This window comes from Geotrypetes seraphini, chromosome 5 (assembly GCF_902459505.1).
Source record: "Geotrypetes seraphini chromosome 5, aGeoSer1.1, whole genome shotgun sequence".
Lineage (NCBI taxonomy): Eukaryota > Metazoa > Chordata > Amphibia > Gymnophiona > Dermophiidae > Geotrypetes > Geotrypetes seraphini.
Genome location: NC_047088.1, coordinates 187,919,437 through 187,936,578, shown reverse-complemented (window position 1 = coordinate 187,936,578; position 17,142 = coordinate 187,919,437). Strand labels below are relative to the sequence as shown.

The window sequence follows — 17,142 nt, the reverse complement described above, 5'->3', positions numbered from 1 at the left end:
TTGGAGCCGTGAACTGACCTTTTCAGATAAGTGGTCTACTGTTAAACAACTTTTGTAGAGCCATAACATTTGCCATTCCAGTAGAAGCAAGTATCCTTGCTCCATGCAATGTGTTATGATTAAAATTCAAGCACCTTTCCAGCGACATTGTACTGCTGCTGTGGCGCCTTGCTGAAGAGCTTATGAGCACATTTAAATATTCAAAAGCCTTTAAATGTTATATGAAGATATTATTTGAGAAACTTGCCCAGTATTGATGAGAGGGGGGTCTTTTGTGTTTTGTTCTAAAGATGGATGTAGAGCAGAAAGTGAAAGAGAGAAAAACTTCAAATGGATAAGGAGGTCTTGGAAACAGTTAAGAGCACAGACAGATGGACATACGTACAGCTAGAGCCTGGGAAAAGATGATTAGAAAAATAAAATCACCAGACAACAAAGGTAGGAAAAATGATTTTATTTTCAATTCAGTGATTGAAATGTGTCAGTTTTAAGAATTTACATCTGCTGCCTATATTTTGCACTGATCAGGAAGAAATGCATTTCTCTCCATTTTTCTGGTGGTGTAATGCATGCAGTGTCTGGCATCATGGGTTCAGTTGTGTATAGGGTTCATTGTGTGACCTAGGCATGGTCTTCTGGTAGGAATAAATGTCGAGAAGTGCTACTGGCATCATGGCCCCAAGTAGGATGATATTTGTTGGTTCTCCTCAGTGGCGTAGTATGGGGGGGGGGAGCGGTCTGCCGGCACCCCTCCTTTTCTTCCAATTCCACCCCTCATCAACTTTCCCTTCCCCAGTACATCTAATAGTTCACCACTGCGAGCAACATCTTCAACGTGTTCCTCGTGACTGCTTCAGCTCTGCCGCTGACATCACTTCTGGGTGCCACGCATAGGAAGTGAAGTCAGAGGGAGAGCTTCCGGGGTCGCGAGAAGCACGTTGAAATTGTTACTCGTGGCAGTGAACAACTAGAGGTACAGAGGAAGGGAAGGGCGTGTGTATGGCAGGGGGGGGAGCCTCTGCCCCAGGCGCATCGCACCCTTGCTACGCCACTGCCTCTCCTTCAGCCATTTTGGACCAGAAATGGCCCTCGTTTAAAAAGTAGCAAGGACTTAGTTGATGAAAGAGTCTATGGCTTGTTTTCCTGAATTATTTTCATTGCCTAAAAATAAACTGCCTTTCTGCTCTGGTGAAAGGGAAATAAGTTAAATTAGCTAAGCACAGACTGTTTCTTTTAGCAACTAAGAAATGAAAAATACATGAGCTCCATCTAGTGGTCATATGACAAAGGCATTTTGAGGGCAAGATTTGTAAATTGCAAAACATAAACAAGCTGGCTCTTTTCAATGTTTGATTTGATAATTTTGTAATTATTGAATTAAGATACAAAGTTTAATGTTTAAAGACAAAGGAAATAGACACAGGAAAATCATCAAGCTGGTTCCTACCAGCTTACACCTCAATCACATTGCTCAAAGTTGGAGGCGGTTTACTTTCAATGTCAGAAGCAGGAGCACTGGTAGCACAATGCTTTTGTGGCATAATCGAAAAAGAAGTCTAGAATTGCAAAATGTGCCTGCGAAAAATGAAAAGCTGTGTGACATTATATTATTATAATAGAGTCGGTGATGATGTTTTTGGCACCCTTTTGCAACCTCAAACTCAGTGCTGTCCTCCTTTCCCTCCTCCCCTTCCCAAACCAGAATTATCCATTCTCTCCCTTCCTCTCCCCCACCCATCCAGCATCACTCCCTCCCATCCATCAATATTCACCCCGTTCTTCCTCTTTCCCACTTGTCTGTCCAACATCACCCATTCTTTATTCCTTTTCCTTTGATGTGATCTTCCTCCTATCACTCCTTCTACACAAGGCCAGTACAACAGATAAAGGGCAGTCAGAGCAGTTTTTGGCTTTGCCAAACCTTAGTGTGCTCTTGCCATGTTTATCCTGCTTACCGATTTGCAGCGGTAATGCAAAGTTCAGTCCTATTTTTGTTTTCTTTCAGTGCAACATCAATCAGTGCTTTGCACAAGACACTGATGTAGGTATTAGAAAACCAGGGTTGAATTATGGCAGTCAAACTATGGATAAACTGGCCAAACTTCAAACTCATTCAGAACTACAGTACTCCCCTGAAATTCATGGGGATTCCGTTCCAGGAGCACCCACAAATTTTGAAAAACCGTGAATGCGGTTTAGAAGCGGAACAGAGGCGGGAGAGGGCTGCAGGGGTGGAGGCGGCGGGTGCTAAAAAAACTATTATTTAGGCTGGCAGGCGGTTTGGCTGTGCACTGCAGAAGGCTGATGTGGGGGGGGGGGGGGTAAGAGAGAAGGAGGAAGGCTGAATGGAATCGACGGCTGTACAGAAGGCTGATTCACAGACTCAGTCATTCCTTGTATTTTCTGACCGGAAGAGGCAGTCAGAAAATACCGCGAATAACTGAGTCCATGATTAGCGAATTCGCAGGGGTCTACTGTAATTCTAATCAATAACATATTATTTTTAAGGCAATAGTGTTGGTATTCAAGGTCACTGACCAAGGGAGCCCATATTATTTGTCACAGGCTATGGCACTTCATAGGCTACTCAGAGCATTGTGATCTGAGGGGGCAGAAACGACTGTCGCTGACAGGTTTCTCAGCAGCGCACTATGAGAATACTAGGCCCTCCACTATCTCTTTCATAGGAGTAATACTGTGGAACAAGTTGACTGGGCCACTAAGAGCTCTAACAAATTTTCAGAAGTTTAAGAAACTTCTGAAAACTACATTATTTGTAGAAGCATTTCAATAAATGTTGTTTTTTTTTTCCAGGATTATGAATGTATCTGTATTGATATGCTGTTGAGTGCTCTAAATAAAGTTGATATGAAGGACCTGCTGTTGTTTGTATAATAGGTGCTATATGTTTCTTATTTTATATGATTGTCTTTTGTAAAACCGCCTAATTATAGGCAGTTAAGAAATCTTTTAAGATCCAAGATGGCTGCCGCTATCTGTTGCTGACAAGACGCTGGAGTGTGTCTTTCCTACCTACCAGAACAATGCCGAAGAGAAGGGGCAGGAGTGTTGGTGGAGCCTCCCAGCGCTCGAGCCCCGTAGTTCTCACCGTCGACGACATTTTCCGGCCTCTCCAAAGTGAGTCGAGCCACTTGGGGAATCGCCCGTTGGGAGCGCCGGCTGATAGGAGTGTCTCGGCGGATACCCCCGGGCTGGACGTCATGCTGAGCCCCGACATCAGGACGCCTCCCTTACAGCTGTTGCCGCTGGGAGCCAGCTCTAAGAGGGAGGAGAGCATGTCCGAAGAGGCAGAGTTTTCTTCTCGAGAGGCCAGTGAAGTGGAGGGCTCGCTGCAGGGAACAGCACAAGGGGAACTTCTCCTTGTAAAAGAACCAGCGACCGGGACAACTGTGCTTAAGGGTCTACAAGGCACAGGGGAGGTAAAACACTCAGATGAACTAACTAACAGTGCACAAATACTTTCCTTTGCCCCTATCTGACCCCCAGAGGTTACACTGGAATCTTTATGGGACTTGGTTTCTAGTCTGGGTAATTACCTCAGTCCTCAGATAAAGAATTTGGAAAAAGAATTAGAATTACAGAAAGAAGAAATTAAAAATGTGAAACAGGACATTGTAGTTATAAAAACTGAGATACAAGAAGAAAAGAAGGACTTTAAAATGTTTAAGAGCAACCAAGACTTGATTGTGAAAGATAATCTTAATTTGAGAAGAAAATTAGAAGTACTTGAAAACAATAATCGGTTTAACAATTTACGTTTGATTAATTTTCCAAAGGTTGTCTCAATTCCTCCAGGAGAAATAATAAAATGGTACTTTCTGGAAAATTTAAAAATTCCTGAGAGTTCACTGCCACCATTGTCAAGAGTGTACTATTTGCCTATTTAAAAAAACCAGGATTCTCAAAAAAAAGATGAGGATGGTAGTCCACAGGGAAATTCTTTGGATGTTACTGCTTTATTGGAACAATCTGATAGAGAGGTGGCTAGTCCAGCCACTCTCTTACTGACTGTAGCTTTGGCTCCAGACAGAGATTGGATTCTTAAACTTTTCTTTAAAAATAGATCCAGAGATTTCCTTGGCTTCCATATTCAAGTTTTTCCTGATGTTTCGAGAGAAACTCAGAAAAGAAGGAGGGAATTTTTATTGTTAAAACCAGGTGTGACCCAGATGGGGGGATTATTTTTTCTTAGATACCCTTGTAAGTGTGTAATAAGGTATAATTCCCTTAAATATATTTTCTTTGAACCGTCTCATTTGACTGCTTTCCTCTCCATGAAGCGCCTTGAAAAAGGAGAAACATCGGTGTCTTAATTATTAAGCTCTTTTTCAGCACAGATGACGTGTTTTGGTTAATTTTGTTATTGTACTATATTCATTCCTAATTCCTGAATCTTGGATCCATTGTTGAGGACTAGTGTACGATTAAGTTGGAATTATTACTTTTTATGTAATTTTGATTTATTTTCAATTTTGAGAATAATCAAAGATATGTTTTCTTGATTGCACTTTTCTGTACAAGATGGTATGCTTGTTAAAATTTCAAAAATTTATAAATAAATAATAATTAAAAAAAAAGAAATCTTTTAAATAAATAAACAACATAATATAAGATAGATATGATGCTCCTGAAATGGAGCCAGGCATGATTTTAGATTAGTAAAATAGATATTGTACAAGTTATCAACCTTGGCAGAAAGGTCAAGAGGGACCATCTGTCAGGTATGGGTCTGACCTCAAAATTCATCTGAATTTAAAAAAATACAGATGCCTTAGGAATTTATTAGGACAGCGGTGAGACTCAAGACAGTTAATCTGGGTGAATGTTAAAAGCCAAATAACCCCCACTTTCTTCTCAATTAGCTGGGACTTTTCCAGACACGCAACACTTCTGTTGTAAGGGAAAACACCCTCCAGGGTTTCAAAACTAAGCTGGATAAGTTCCTGCTAAACTGGGACGTACGCAGGTGAGGCTGGACTCATTTAGAGAACTGGTCTATGGCCTGGGGGCCGCCTCGTGAGTGGACTGCTGGGCAGGATGGACCGCTGGTCTGACCGAGCAGCGGCAATTCCTATGTTCCCTTTCCTTCACTCATTTTCATCTGGTAGATTTTTTAACCATATTTTTGGTTTTTATGATCTACTACTTAGTATTTCATATGTGTATAGGGAGCAAGAATACAAAACTATCCAATTTTCATGATCTTACAAAGAATTGTTTTTGAAATCAACCAAATTAAGGCCCCCTTTTGCAAAGCCGTGCAACCGAGTGCTATGCAGCAAATGCTCCGACGTCCATTCAATACCTATGGGCATAGGAGCATTTACCACACCAGCCCATGCTGCCAGCTTTTGTAAGAGATTGGGTAAGGGAATTAATTCAGGTACCCAGACAGCAATCTGATTTTTCAGTACTAGGACTACTTGGAACTATTCCTCCACAGTTGATTTGATTGTTTTTTCCCCCCCCAATTCTATTAACACTGACCAGGTAGTTGTCAAGTCAAATACTGAAGCATTAGGCTTTTCTACTAGGAACTTCCAATTCGAGGACAGTGGTGCAGCAGTTCACAAGTAGTGCAAATCTGATAGTGATAAATTCAGGAGATGATCTAATTCCAGAATGACTGATAAATGAATCTTTTCAGGCTTCCAGCTCACCTGTACAAGCTCATTTAAGACAACAGCATCAAAGCCTGACAGATACTGTACATAATATCTCTGCATCACTGGACCATATTTTCGCACATGTGCCCGGAGCTCTTCCATATAAAATATCAGTTCTGCAATATGCCTTGAAAGGGAACAAAGAAAAATGTAACCAGCACTCATGAACACCAGGTAACAGCTTCCAAAACAAACAGCTTGAGGGAAAAAAACTTACTAAATGATTCTAATATGTTTCTTTAACATATCTAGAAAAGTCAGAACAGTATTTAAATAATGGGCTCAGGGCAGTAATCTCACTCCCTAATACAAAAAATTGTCTTGACACAAGCTCAAATTACTTTGAGATGCAAGTATTTATTTGTTTCTTAATATCTCCCATAAAAATAAAAATTAGCTCTTTTTTATGAAATCAAGTTTTATTTACATTAAGATCAAGGAATTTTACTTTAGTCATGAATTATCTGCACTCCTGCTTGCCATTCGTGCTGTAATGCAATGAATCTATCAGATTAATATATTGGCACAATTTGTGAAGCATGTATCATTGCATTTTGTTTCTCCTGGTAGATTTTTTTTCTCCTCCTTTCTCCAAATATTAGGACTGCACATCAATTAAAATTTTTAATTGTACAATTAATCACATAAATTGTCCCCCATATATTTCCACCTGTGCAAAATATAGATAGCAGATGTAAATTCTCAAAACTCACATGGGAAGATTAGGTACTTAGCTTGATAATCTTCTTTCTAATGTTAACATAGCATACGAGTCTTGATAAAGTAGGATGAATCCTGCCAAATCACGAGCTGTTGCAGAAGGAATCAATACTTTTTCTTCGGCTCCACCTTCTTCCTCAGTGAGTTGTACTGCCTCTCTTCAGTTTGTACCAAAGCATTCAATAACCATTAGAATAGGAAACATAAGAAGGAGGTGTACGGGGAACTTCCCCAACAAGGCAATTCTGTTCTTTAACATGTATAATGAACAATGTTAATCAAAAACATATCATATAAAACAAAGTGGAACAACAAAGCCACTTATCTAAGTGCAACCAGCACTAATATTTATGGAGTTTGCATCTCTCAATTGCATTTGTAAAGATAATATGGTATTGTCTTCAAAATTCCAGATTGGCATCAGAGGCTCCCAAATTCTGGACAGACATGCTTGTCCAAACTATTAAGCAGACAAATAATTATACTGACAAGGCAGGGCATCAGGACTCATATACTGTGTTAACAGAAAGAAAATTATCGAGGGTAAGTACCTAATCTTCACAACTCCACAACCCTTGAAAACATCAAAATCACGAAGCTCCCTATGAAAGAAGTATTCAATGTTCTTACTGGTTCTCAACTCGTAAATAAATGCAACACTGGAGGACCTTAAAAAAGAGGAAAAATCCTCAGACTCGCACCTCTACTGACATTAGGCTTGCATTTAGGCGCCAAACAGAGCTATGTCATTGGCTAAAAAAAAAACTCCTCCTCCTTCCAATACCTCCAATTACTTTATATTTACAATATTCCTATTTCTATGGGTCGCAGTGGCGTACCAAGGGGGGGAGGAAGTCCGCCCCAGGTGCAAGCCATGAGGGGGGTGCTCCCAGCCTTGCAGTCATTGGTGTCCGGTTCCCCCCCCCCCCGGTGTCCGATTCTCCCCCCGGCGTCTGACTTCCCTCCCTGGCCTCCCACCATTTACTGTATAGAAGCAGCATGCAGCAAGATCGCAATGCCAGCGATCTTTGCGCTGCTTCGGTGCTATTTCCTCCGCCGCGGTCCCACCCCTCCTCTGCACATTTTTGCACTATATGGTGGGTGTATGAGAAGATTCACATTTCCTGCACAGCTAAGTCCATGTAAAGTTACCTTGTGCTGTATTTGACATCTAGGAAGGTCTCTGTTTGGAAGGAAAGATCTAAGCTTAAAATTGAAGTGGTCAGAAGTCATGGTAAAAGCAGATAGTGTAGCTGGTTTTAAGAAAGGTTTGAACAAATTCCTGGAGGAAAAGTCCATAGTCTGTTATTAAGACATGGAGGAAGCGTCTGCTTGCCCTGGATTGGTAGCATGGAATGTTTGCTACTCTTTGGGTTTTGACCAGTACCAGTGACCTGGATTGGCTACCAAGAGAATGTGCCTACTGGGCATGATGGACCATTGGTATGACCCAGTTAGGCTATTCTTATGTTACTAGTGTTTTAGCCCATTACAATTCGTTACAGTAACAGGTACTAGAATAGTCCCACCTATACCCTGACCCCACCCATGCCCCGCCTCTATCATGCCCGGACCCTGCCTCCCCACTGATCCCAGTCCCCACCTCACCTTTCACACCATTTCCTTTGTACCCTTTTGGCCCCCCTGACATGGGCTTTACTTACCCGAGAGCGGCAGCAGCAGTCCTGACTTACCAACCTTTCCTCCCTCAGTGCCCCAAAGCAGCAGTGGTCCTACCATTTCTATCTCTCCCATTTCCCCCTTTCACACCCTCTACTATCTCTCTCTGACCCTGTTTCATCTCTTTTGCCATCTTTCCCTTTCCTGTCCCCCTCTGTCCTTCCCCAAGACCATCTCTCTATCTTCTGCCTCTTCCACACTCCATCTCTCCCTATCCCCTACCATCTCTCCTGGTCCCCCTAGTAGCCCCTCTGTCCTTCTCATCCATCTGTCTCTGTCTCTCTCTCCTCACGTCCTGCCTCTGCGGAACTCTCACAGCTTCTCCTCCAGTCAGGCTTCAGCCATCTTCCACCGAGGCCTGCAGCCGCTGACAGCTGCCGACAGCCGCCGCTGCGGCCTGCAGCCACCGCGGCCGACATCCGCCTCAGGGGATTCTCGCGCATGCGCACTCCTACCTGCGGTGCCCTACAGCGCATGGAAAATGGGAGCATGCAGGTGGAAGTGCGCATGCGCGCTTAGGGCTTTATTATATTAGATGTTCTCATCTGTAGGGACCTTTGTTTTCACTTCTTATTTTAATGTATTTTTTTTCTGGGAACTTCAGTGTTTTTTTATAATGGGAACAAAAATGGAAGAGAATTAATGTGTGTGGAATGGGGGGGGGTAACTAATTTCTTCAGCTAAATAATTCAGTCCACCTCAACCAGACATAGGAGAACTCGCGCACCATTCACACACCCTCCAACCAAAAACATCAAAAGAAAAAAAACTGTTTGACAACCTCCTAGCCATTCGAGCTGCAATACTCGACCCCCAACTCTACAACCTATTGACCTCGACCATAGACTACAAAACCTTCAAAAAAGAAATAAAAACCCTTCTATTCAAAAAACACATAAAACCGAGCTAACACAATCAGAACTGTCCCAAGCATCACCTGCAACTACTCCATATGTACTTCTGATGTCATGACAATTCAGACATAATTTATGTTATGCTTGGAATAATGGTTACATATATGAGGTTCAATAAAAGAAAATTTTCACTGCCTGTTTCTATTCTGACCATTTATTTGTTTCATGGTTATTACAAAAAATATTTTTTTACATGGGGGGGGGGGGGGTGTCAAAAAATGATGGGCCCCGGGTACCACATACCCTAAGCACGCCACTGATGGGTCGCCATTTTTTGCAATGCCTGTGAGCACAGAGTTCATGTGTGGAAGTAAGTTTTTGATTGTCATGTTCCCTAATGTAAGGAGACTGTAAAATAACCATAGAAAGGTTAAAGATATTAAGTATGTATGTCTGTTTTTTTTCCAGTGCAGCCCTAATGCCCTGACGCAGCTTAGCGAAATGCTGGCTGGCCACCGTCGGCTTGGGCTAAACAGTGGTGTGGACAGCAGTCCACAGTGTTAGCGTGGAGAGATCAGGATTGATGCATACACGCAGCAGCGTATAAGATAAGTAGTTTTTTTCTACATTTCAGACCAACTCACATCCGAACACAGTGCTTTCACAGTAGCAGGTAGCGATTTTATGGTCGCACCCAAACACAGCTGTAGAAATAGGAATATTGTAAGCATATGGAAGTCATTGAAAGAAAAGTAATTGTGGCTTTCAATTCAACAGTTTGAATGATATTTAAGGGATGAATGGTTTTTAAAGTAAACAATAGTAAGTGCAAACGGTAAAATAATATTTATATAAAAAATAATAAAAATAACAATAGAAAAAAAGATAAATAGATTACAAAAAGTTAATTGGAGGTATTGGAAGGAGGAGGAGGTTTTTTTAGCTGATGAGGTTGCTCTGTTTGACACCTAAATGCAAGCCTAATGGCAATAGAGGCGCAAATCTGAGGCTTTTTCCTCCTCTTTTTGAAGGTCCTCAGTATATGTTGCACTTATTTACGAGTTGAGAGCCAGTAAGAACACTGAATACTTCTTACATAGGGATATTTGTGATTTTGATGTTTTCAAGGGTTGTGGAGTTGTGAAGATTTTTGTACCTTGAGTGTGTGAGTGTGGAGTTTTTACTAAGTACCTAATCAAGTTTCAAGTTTTATTAAATTTTTGTTATGTGCGCAATGTCAAAAGCTTAATGCGTATAACATTTTAAAAAAATGGGGGGGCAAACAAAACTATTTTATACAATTACATTCAAATTCTATACATTCTAATACATGACTGGTACGGAAGGTGAAGGGGATGAACTACAATCTTTAAAGAAAGAAAGGAAACATTTAGGGGAGAACACATATGGTGGGTAACACAAAAAGAAGAAAAAAAAAAGAAAGATAAATTTATAATCTATGCATAAATCTGATTAAGATCTAAGAAATCTTCCCTTCTATTACATAAAGCATGAGTCCTGACAAGTGGGACATATCAAAGCAATCCCTTGAATCTAGGGTAGGACAACTGAGCCTGCTCTTAACACTGAGGACCCAAAGGTGGTCCCTTTTGTACTGCTACATCCATTCTATATAACTTTGTAAAGGTATGAAGTGTGGACCATCTAGCTGCTCAATAAATCTCCTCAGGTGGAATCACCTAGACCTCCGCCCACAAAGAAGATACACTTGTCATGGAATGAGCTCTCAACAGTGGCTGTTTACCATAGCCAATGTATGTTGACAATATCACTATGCAAATCCATCTGGAAATAAATGCCTTAGACGCTGGCTTACCCGGCCTGTCCTTAGAAGTTAGGACAAAAAGATGGCCAGAGCCAGAGCTAGATAATGGACAAGAACTCTCCTCACATCCAGTACCTTCAACAGTTTTGCCCTGTTTCTTTGAACCTCTGCAGTAAGAAAATTAAGCTTGGCAAAATAGTGGAAAAAGATTGAACTTAAATAAAAATAAACACGAGCAGAAAAGACAAGCTCCTACTGTCTCGCATGTAGGAAGACAACTGAGGAATTGGAGAGCAGTCCAGAGATAAGAGAGGAGGAGCAAAAATATGCAAATGAAGCTTCCTACAAGAGATCTTGCGAGAAGGGACTGACTACCCGACAGTTTAGGAATAGAGTGGGGTTGTACAAGAAGGTACCGTATTTTCACTCATATACCGCGCACCCGTGTAAAACGCGCACACGGGTATAGCGCGCGGGAAACTGTAATTTATGTAAAGAAATTTTTATATAGCGCGCACACCCGTATACCGCGCATGCCGCTCTGACTCTCCCGTCGCCGCCCGCCCCGACTCTCCTCTGGCCGCCCCGACTCTCCTTTTGCTGCCCCGACTCTCCTTTCGCCCGCCCCGACTCTCCTCTCCCCCTTGAAGTCCTGTCCCCACCCTGAAAGCCTGATGCCCCCCCCCGACGTCCGATTCATCCCCCCCGCAGGACCACTCGCACCCCCACCCCGAAGGACCGCTTGCACTCGTACCCCCACCCCTAAGGACCGCTCGCACCCCCAAAGCCTCCCACCCCCCCATCATGGAGAAGCTGCCTACCGTTGTCCTGCTGCTTCCTCTGCCGGCGGTCCCACCCCTTCTCTGAGCCCTGCGTCTGCGCTGCTTCTTCTTCCCCCTTGTTGGGCGGGACCGCCGGAAGAGGAAGCAGCGCAGACGCAGGGCTCAGAAAAGAGGCGGGACCACCGGCAGAGGAAACAGCAGGACAACGGTAGGCAGCTTCTCCATGATGGGGGGGTGGGAGGCTGTGGGGGTGCGAGCGGTTCTTAGGGGTGGGGGTGCGGGTGCGAGCGGTCCTTCGGGGTGAAAATCGGACGTCGGGGGGGGGAACTATGTAAAAAAAAATTTGGACAACGCGCTCACGAATATAAACGCGCATGGTTATACTCGGTTTGTAAAATCGTGTATAACGCGCGCGTTATATTCGTGAGAATACGGTATATTAGATAGAAAAGCTTGCTACTCTGCAAAAATGACAGATATGAAACTTTTAAAAAAGGTATGTGAACCTTTCATAATGCAACAAAGACACTATGGGGTAAATTCTATAAACGGCATCCCAGTCATAGGTTGCAGTAGCCGTCCTATCACTATCTAACCAGCCAATTGGGACGCATATTTTAAATCCCCCCACCCCGAAGAAGGCAGCCTAGATTGTAAGTATTATCGTGAGACTAGGGAGACGCGTAGGGTCACCTAAGCTAAGTGGCCTTGGGTGAGCTTAGGCGGCCCTAGGCATCTCCTTAGTCTCACGAAAACACTTACAATCTGCCTTCTTTTTGGGGGGGTGGCGGGCGGGCGGGCTCAACAACCTAGGATAACAGTGAATTGTGAACATAATTTGTAAATTGCTTTGTGTATGTAAAGCTATCTGGAAATTGTGAATGCATTTTGTAAACCGCTTTGAACTGTAGCACAGAAATTTTTAATAAAGATAAAGAATAGGGAATAATTTACCTCTCCTTTAAGTGTCTTTTGCTTTTGGCTTGAAAAACCTGAATTTTTGTCAATGAAAGAAAGTAATATAGATGGGAGGAGAAACAGCCGATAGACAAAGGAATGGGGGATAGGGGAAGAAAAATAAGGGGAAGTGATAATTATAAGTTTTGCCAGCTTTTCAGCCAATGAGGTTTAGGTTTTATTTGGCTAGACGATGTGCTTTGTATGATAAGAACATAAGAACATAAGAAGTTGCCTCCGCTGGGTCAGACACGAGGTCCATCGTGCCCAGCAGTCCGCACCCGCGGCGGCCCATCAGGCCCATGACCTGTAATGTGATCCTTCTCTAATCCCTTTTATCCTTCTATCTATACTCTGTCTAAAAACCTATCTTTACCCCTATTTGTATCCTTCAATCCCCCTATCGTTCAGGAATTTATCCAAACCTTCCTTGAACCCCCGTAGTGTACTCTGTCCTATCACAACCTCCGGAAGCGCATTCCAGGTGTCCACCACCCTCTGTGTAAAGAAGAACTTCCTAGAATTGGTTCTAAAATTGTCCCTTTTCAGCTTCTCTGAGTGCCCCCTGGTGCTTGTGGTTCCCAATAATCTGAAGAATCTGTCCCTTTCCACCCTCTCTATGCCCTTCATGATCTTGAAAGTCTCTATCATGTCTCCTCTGAGTCTCCTCTTTTCAAGGGAGAAGAGCCCCAGCCTTCCCAACCTGTTTGTGTATGAAAGGTTTTCCATACCTGTTCTTGGTCTACTTTTCATAATCTGCTGGATGCTTGCATACTTGCCTTGATGGACCTGGCCTGTCTCTGTATGGCTTGTGTTATAATTGGCAAGCAAAAGTAAATTTATAGACGTTTACTCCTGACAAAACTTTTCAAACTGACAAAATAAACTTTTACATTTTTTATAGAGTAAGAAGCAGCTAAGGTGCTTCTTTACATTTTTCATGTTATTTCACAAATGAAACTAGGACTTTTACAATGTATACCACCTAGAGTAGTTGAATAGTTATAGTCTATAAATAAATATAGCAATATTAACCACTAGTAACATATGCTAAACTTCTATTATACAAAATATTAATTAACACCATAAAGTAGTCAAACACTTTCCTGCAGTGATAAATAGACAAAGTGCTCCTATTCAAAATTTGTTTTATACAAACCATAAAGGGGGGGGGGGGGCAGGAGAAGAGGTCAAATATAGATCTCATGAAGAACATACAGAGATCTGTTATGTTCATAGCATTTTACACTTGGCTAAATGATGTAAAATTCATTTCTATACTATGGGTATATGAAACTGGGATTCTCAGTTTCAATTGAAATCAAATCAGCAAATGGAATTTGCTGAGTGTTTCAGCTGGAACTCAAAATGGCACCCCCTCATCAAGCATAGAGTAGGTTCTCTGGACTGACATGCAACGCCATTCCCTCCTCCCCACCCAAATAGACCTGGTTCTGAGAGGCCAGGCTGCCACCCCACCCCGCTGAAGAGAGAGGGTAGCATTGAGCCACCCCCCTACCCAAAGCCACCTAGAGGTCCTCCCAGGCTACTTTTAACTGCCCTGTGGTCTAGTAGCCTCTTTGGGGCAGAAGCTATCCCAGTCACTCATGCACTCCTACTCTTGCCACTTCCTCCATAAAAACGGCTGTCAAGCATTCCCATGGGAGCCTCAAAATGGGATGGGAGAGACTCAGGCTGGCTGAAACCAAAACTCAGATTTGGGGATGCTTCAGTGACAGAATCAAAATCAAAATTTGGTCAGCCTCTACACTCTATAAAACCTTTGTTCACCTGATATGGAAGAAATATGTATACTTATGTGAAATTTAAACACTTAAAATATCTGAATTTCATAACATACTTGTCCATAAAGTCATCTGCAATCTTTTTAGGAATGTTGTCTGCATGCCGAAGCAGCCAAATTATTTCATCACGTGCAAAGGATAATGCCATGAATACAAAAAGTGCCTGTGAACAAACATAAAAAAAGAATTTCTGTTTTACTCACATTATGTGCCTCAATATAGAACAGCTGCTGAACAGGTCCAAACGCTTTGTACTATCTAATCTAATTTTTGGTTTATATACCGGGTCATCTCCCAGTAGAGCTCGACTCAGTTCAAATATAATTAAGACTAGAGTACCGTATTTTCACTCATATACCGCGTACCCGTGTAAAACGCGCACACGGGTATAGCGCACGGGGAGCAGAAATTTATGTAATAAAATTTTAATATAGCGCGCACACGTGTATACCGCGCATGCTAAAACCTCCTCCCGCCTACTCCGAACCGGCATCCTCCCCCCCCGCTCGCGTCACCCCCCTTCTCCCCCTGATCCGAGATAATCTTAACCGGCATTCCCCCTGCTAACCGGCATTCTCCCCCCCCCCGCTCGCGTCACCCCCCTCCCCCGCGATCCTACATCCCCCCCAGCACCGCAAAGACAACTCTTACCCGATTGGGCACCGGCACCAGCACCAATGCACAGCATGTGCCAGTGCCTGAAGATCCTCCCTCGTTGGGTTGGGCTGGGCTGGGCTGGGCAGTGCGAGAGAGATCCTCCTTCTTCCTGTGCCGGGCTGGACTAGGCTTTGAGCATTTGCACATGCTCAAAGCATTTTGGTCTTGCTCTCTCCGAGATTATCTCGGAGAGAGCGAGACCAGAAGGCTTTGAGCATGCGCAAATGCTCAAAGCCTAGTCCAGCCCGGCACAGGAAGAAGGAGGATCTCTCTCGCACCGCCCAGCCCAACCCAACAAGGGAGGATCTTCAGGCATTGGCACATGCTGTGCATTGGTGCTGGTGCCCAATCGGGTAAGAGTTGTCTTTGCGGTGCTGGGGGGGGATGTAGGATCGCAGGGGAGGGGGGGGGTGATGCGAGCAGGGGGGGGGGGGGGAGGATGCCGGTTTGCAGGGGGAATGCCAGATAAGAATGAAAAAAAAAAAATTTGTACAACGCGCTCACACGTATAACGCGCATGGTTATGCACGGTTTGTAAAATCATGTATAACGCGCGCGTTATATGCGTGAAAATACGGTACATAGCAGAAAACTTAAGAGAAGGAAGAGCTAATTAAAAACTAATGTACATAAGAAAAGCATAAGAAAAATAACTATAATATTATCATTTCATTGAGGCTGTAGTTAAACCATTTAAAAATTGCGAGAACAACAAAGTTTTCAAGAATTTACAAAATAATTGCAGCTGGCCTAAAAGCCTATACATGCTACTTATTCAATTCAACATTCTATACAGTATTACAGTGTAGTTAAGGAGATTATATGTTATGTTATATAACTTTGATTTACTGCTAGCACTGCACTGAAAATCAAATTGGTTTACAAACCACTATAGAAAGATAAAATAAAAAAATAACTCCATTATTCAAAGAACTCGACCATTCAAAATGCACAAACAAGTACCTACCTCCCCCCCCCCCCCCCCGCTTTTATAAGTTGCAGTAAAGGTTTCTACCACGTCCAGGGCACTAAATATGCCGATGCTCACAGAATTCCTATGAGCATCGGAGCAGCATCGGAGTATTATTATTATTATTATTTAGTGCCCAAGGCCGCAGTAGAAACCTCTACCTTGGCTTAGTAAAAGAGGGCCTAAAATAGGTACTCCCTGTCAGCCATATCCTTACTCCTTATCTGGGTAAGCCAAGCAGAACAAGTCAAAGGCTTCAGAAGATTATTCTATAAGTACAGTGTCCAAAAATGAAAGGCACTTTTATGAGTAAAAAACAAACAAATATTACAAATGTGAACTTCAACCTGTGTAAGATATTATTTGTACACAGTCCTATACCTTGGGACCCAGTAAACCAGGCTGGTCAGAAAGAACAGTCGCCAACTCTTTCAGTGCAGACCGTAAAAACTTGCGTCTCTCTCTGTGTGTTGCACCACTATCATAAATAAAAGCAAAAACTGAAGTTAATGAGGTCTTCTCAAATAAGCAATAAACTATTTCAGAATTGTTTTATGTATAATTTATCTATAGGTTTCCAAGTCAAGAACTTCTGAACATACAATTTTGATTACCATATTCATTATTTTTTAAGAGTTTAAGGATGCTGTATTTAAAGGGTGAGGGGGATAGCTATGACGATGCCCTAAGCCATGCGTTTTGGGGGATCCTGGGCTACACGGCAGCTCCAAATACAATGTTATAATTTCTACCCAATGTGACCATTTCCTTGCTGTGAAACAGCAAGCAGGTAAGAAGTGCTGAAGATGGGGAGTAGCAGCCTAGTGGTTAAGCAGGCATTTTCTTATGCTGATGATATCCAACTTCTCCATCCACTTGATCCCAAAAATAATGATGAAATTATAGCCATCAACACCAAAATTGGATATAATAAAAACTGGCTCTGCAACAATAAACTCTCACTAATATACAAAAAACACAAACAATGCTATTTACATGGAAAAAAAACATTATACCCAGTATCCCCTTTTTTTGCTTGAAAATAACACAATTGAATCTGTTTCATCCATAAAAATTCTTAGGAGTTACTATTGATACGAACCTATCTTTTCATGATCACATAAGTCAAACAGTTAAATCCTGTTTTTATAAATTACGTTTGATAAGATCTATTTCATCCTTTCTAGAACCTAAATCTGTTAATATCCTTGTTCATTCTATGATCATTTCCAAATTAGACTACT

General features: G+C 42.4%; 1 protein-coding gene across 2 annotated transcripts in view; it reads right to left on the bottom strand.

The window, feature by feature from the left end:
• Positions 1 to 17,142, bottom strand: part of NCKAP1 (NCK associated protein 1) — a 268,727-nt gene that overhangs the window by 132,875 nt on the left and 118,710 nt on the right. For both annotated transcript variants that reach the window (XM_033944817.1, XM_033944818.1), the window contains 3 exons: positions 16,280 to 16,376; positions 14,328 to 14,434; positions 5,682 to 5,814 (listed from right to left, as the gene is read on the bottom strand). In XM_033944817.1, coding sequence (XP_033800708.1) covers positions 5,682 to 5,814; positions 14,328 to 14,434; positions 16,280 to 16,376 — 337 coding nt within the window. The remainder of the gene's footprint in view (positions 1 to 5,681; positions 5,815 to 14,327; positions 14,435 to 16,279; positions 16,377 to 17,142) is intronic.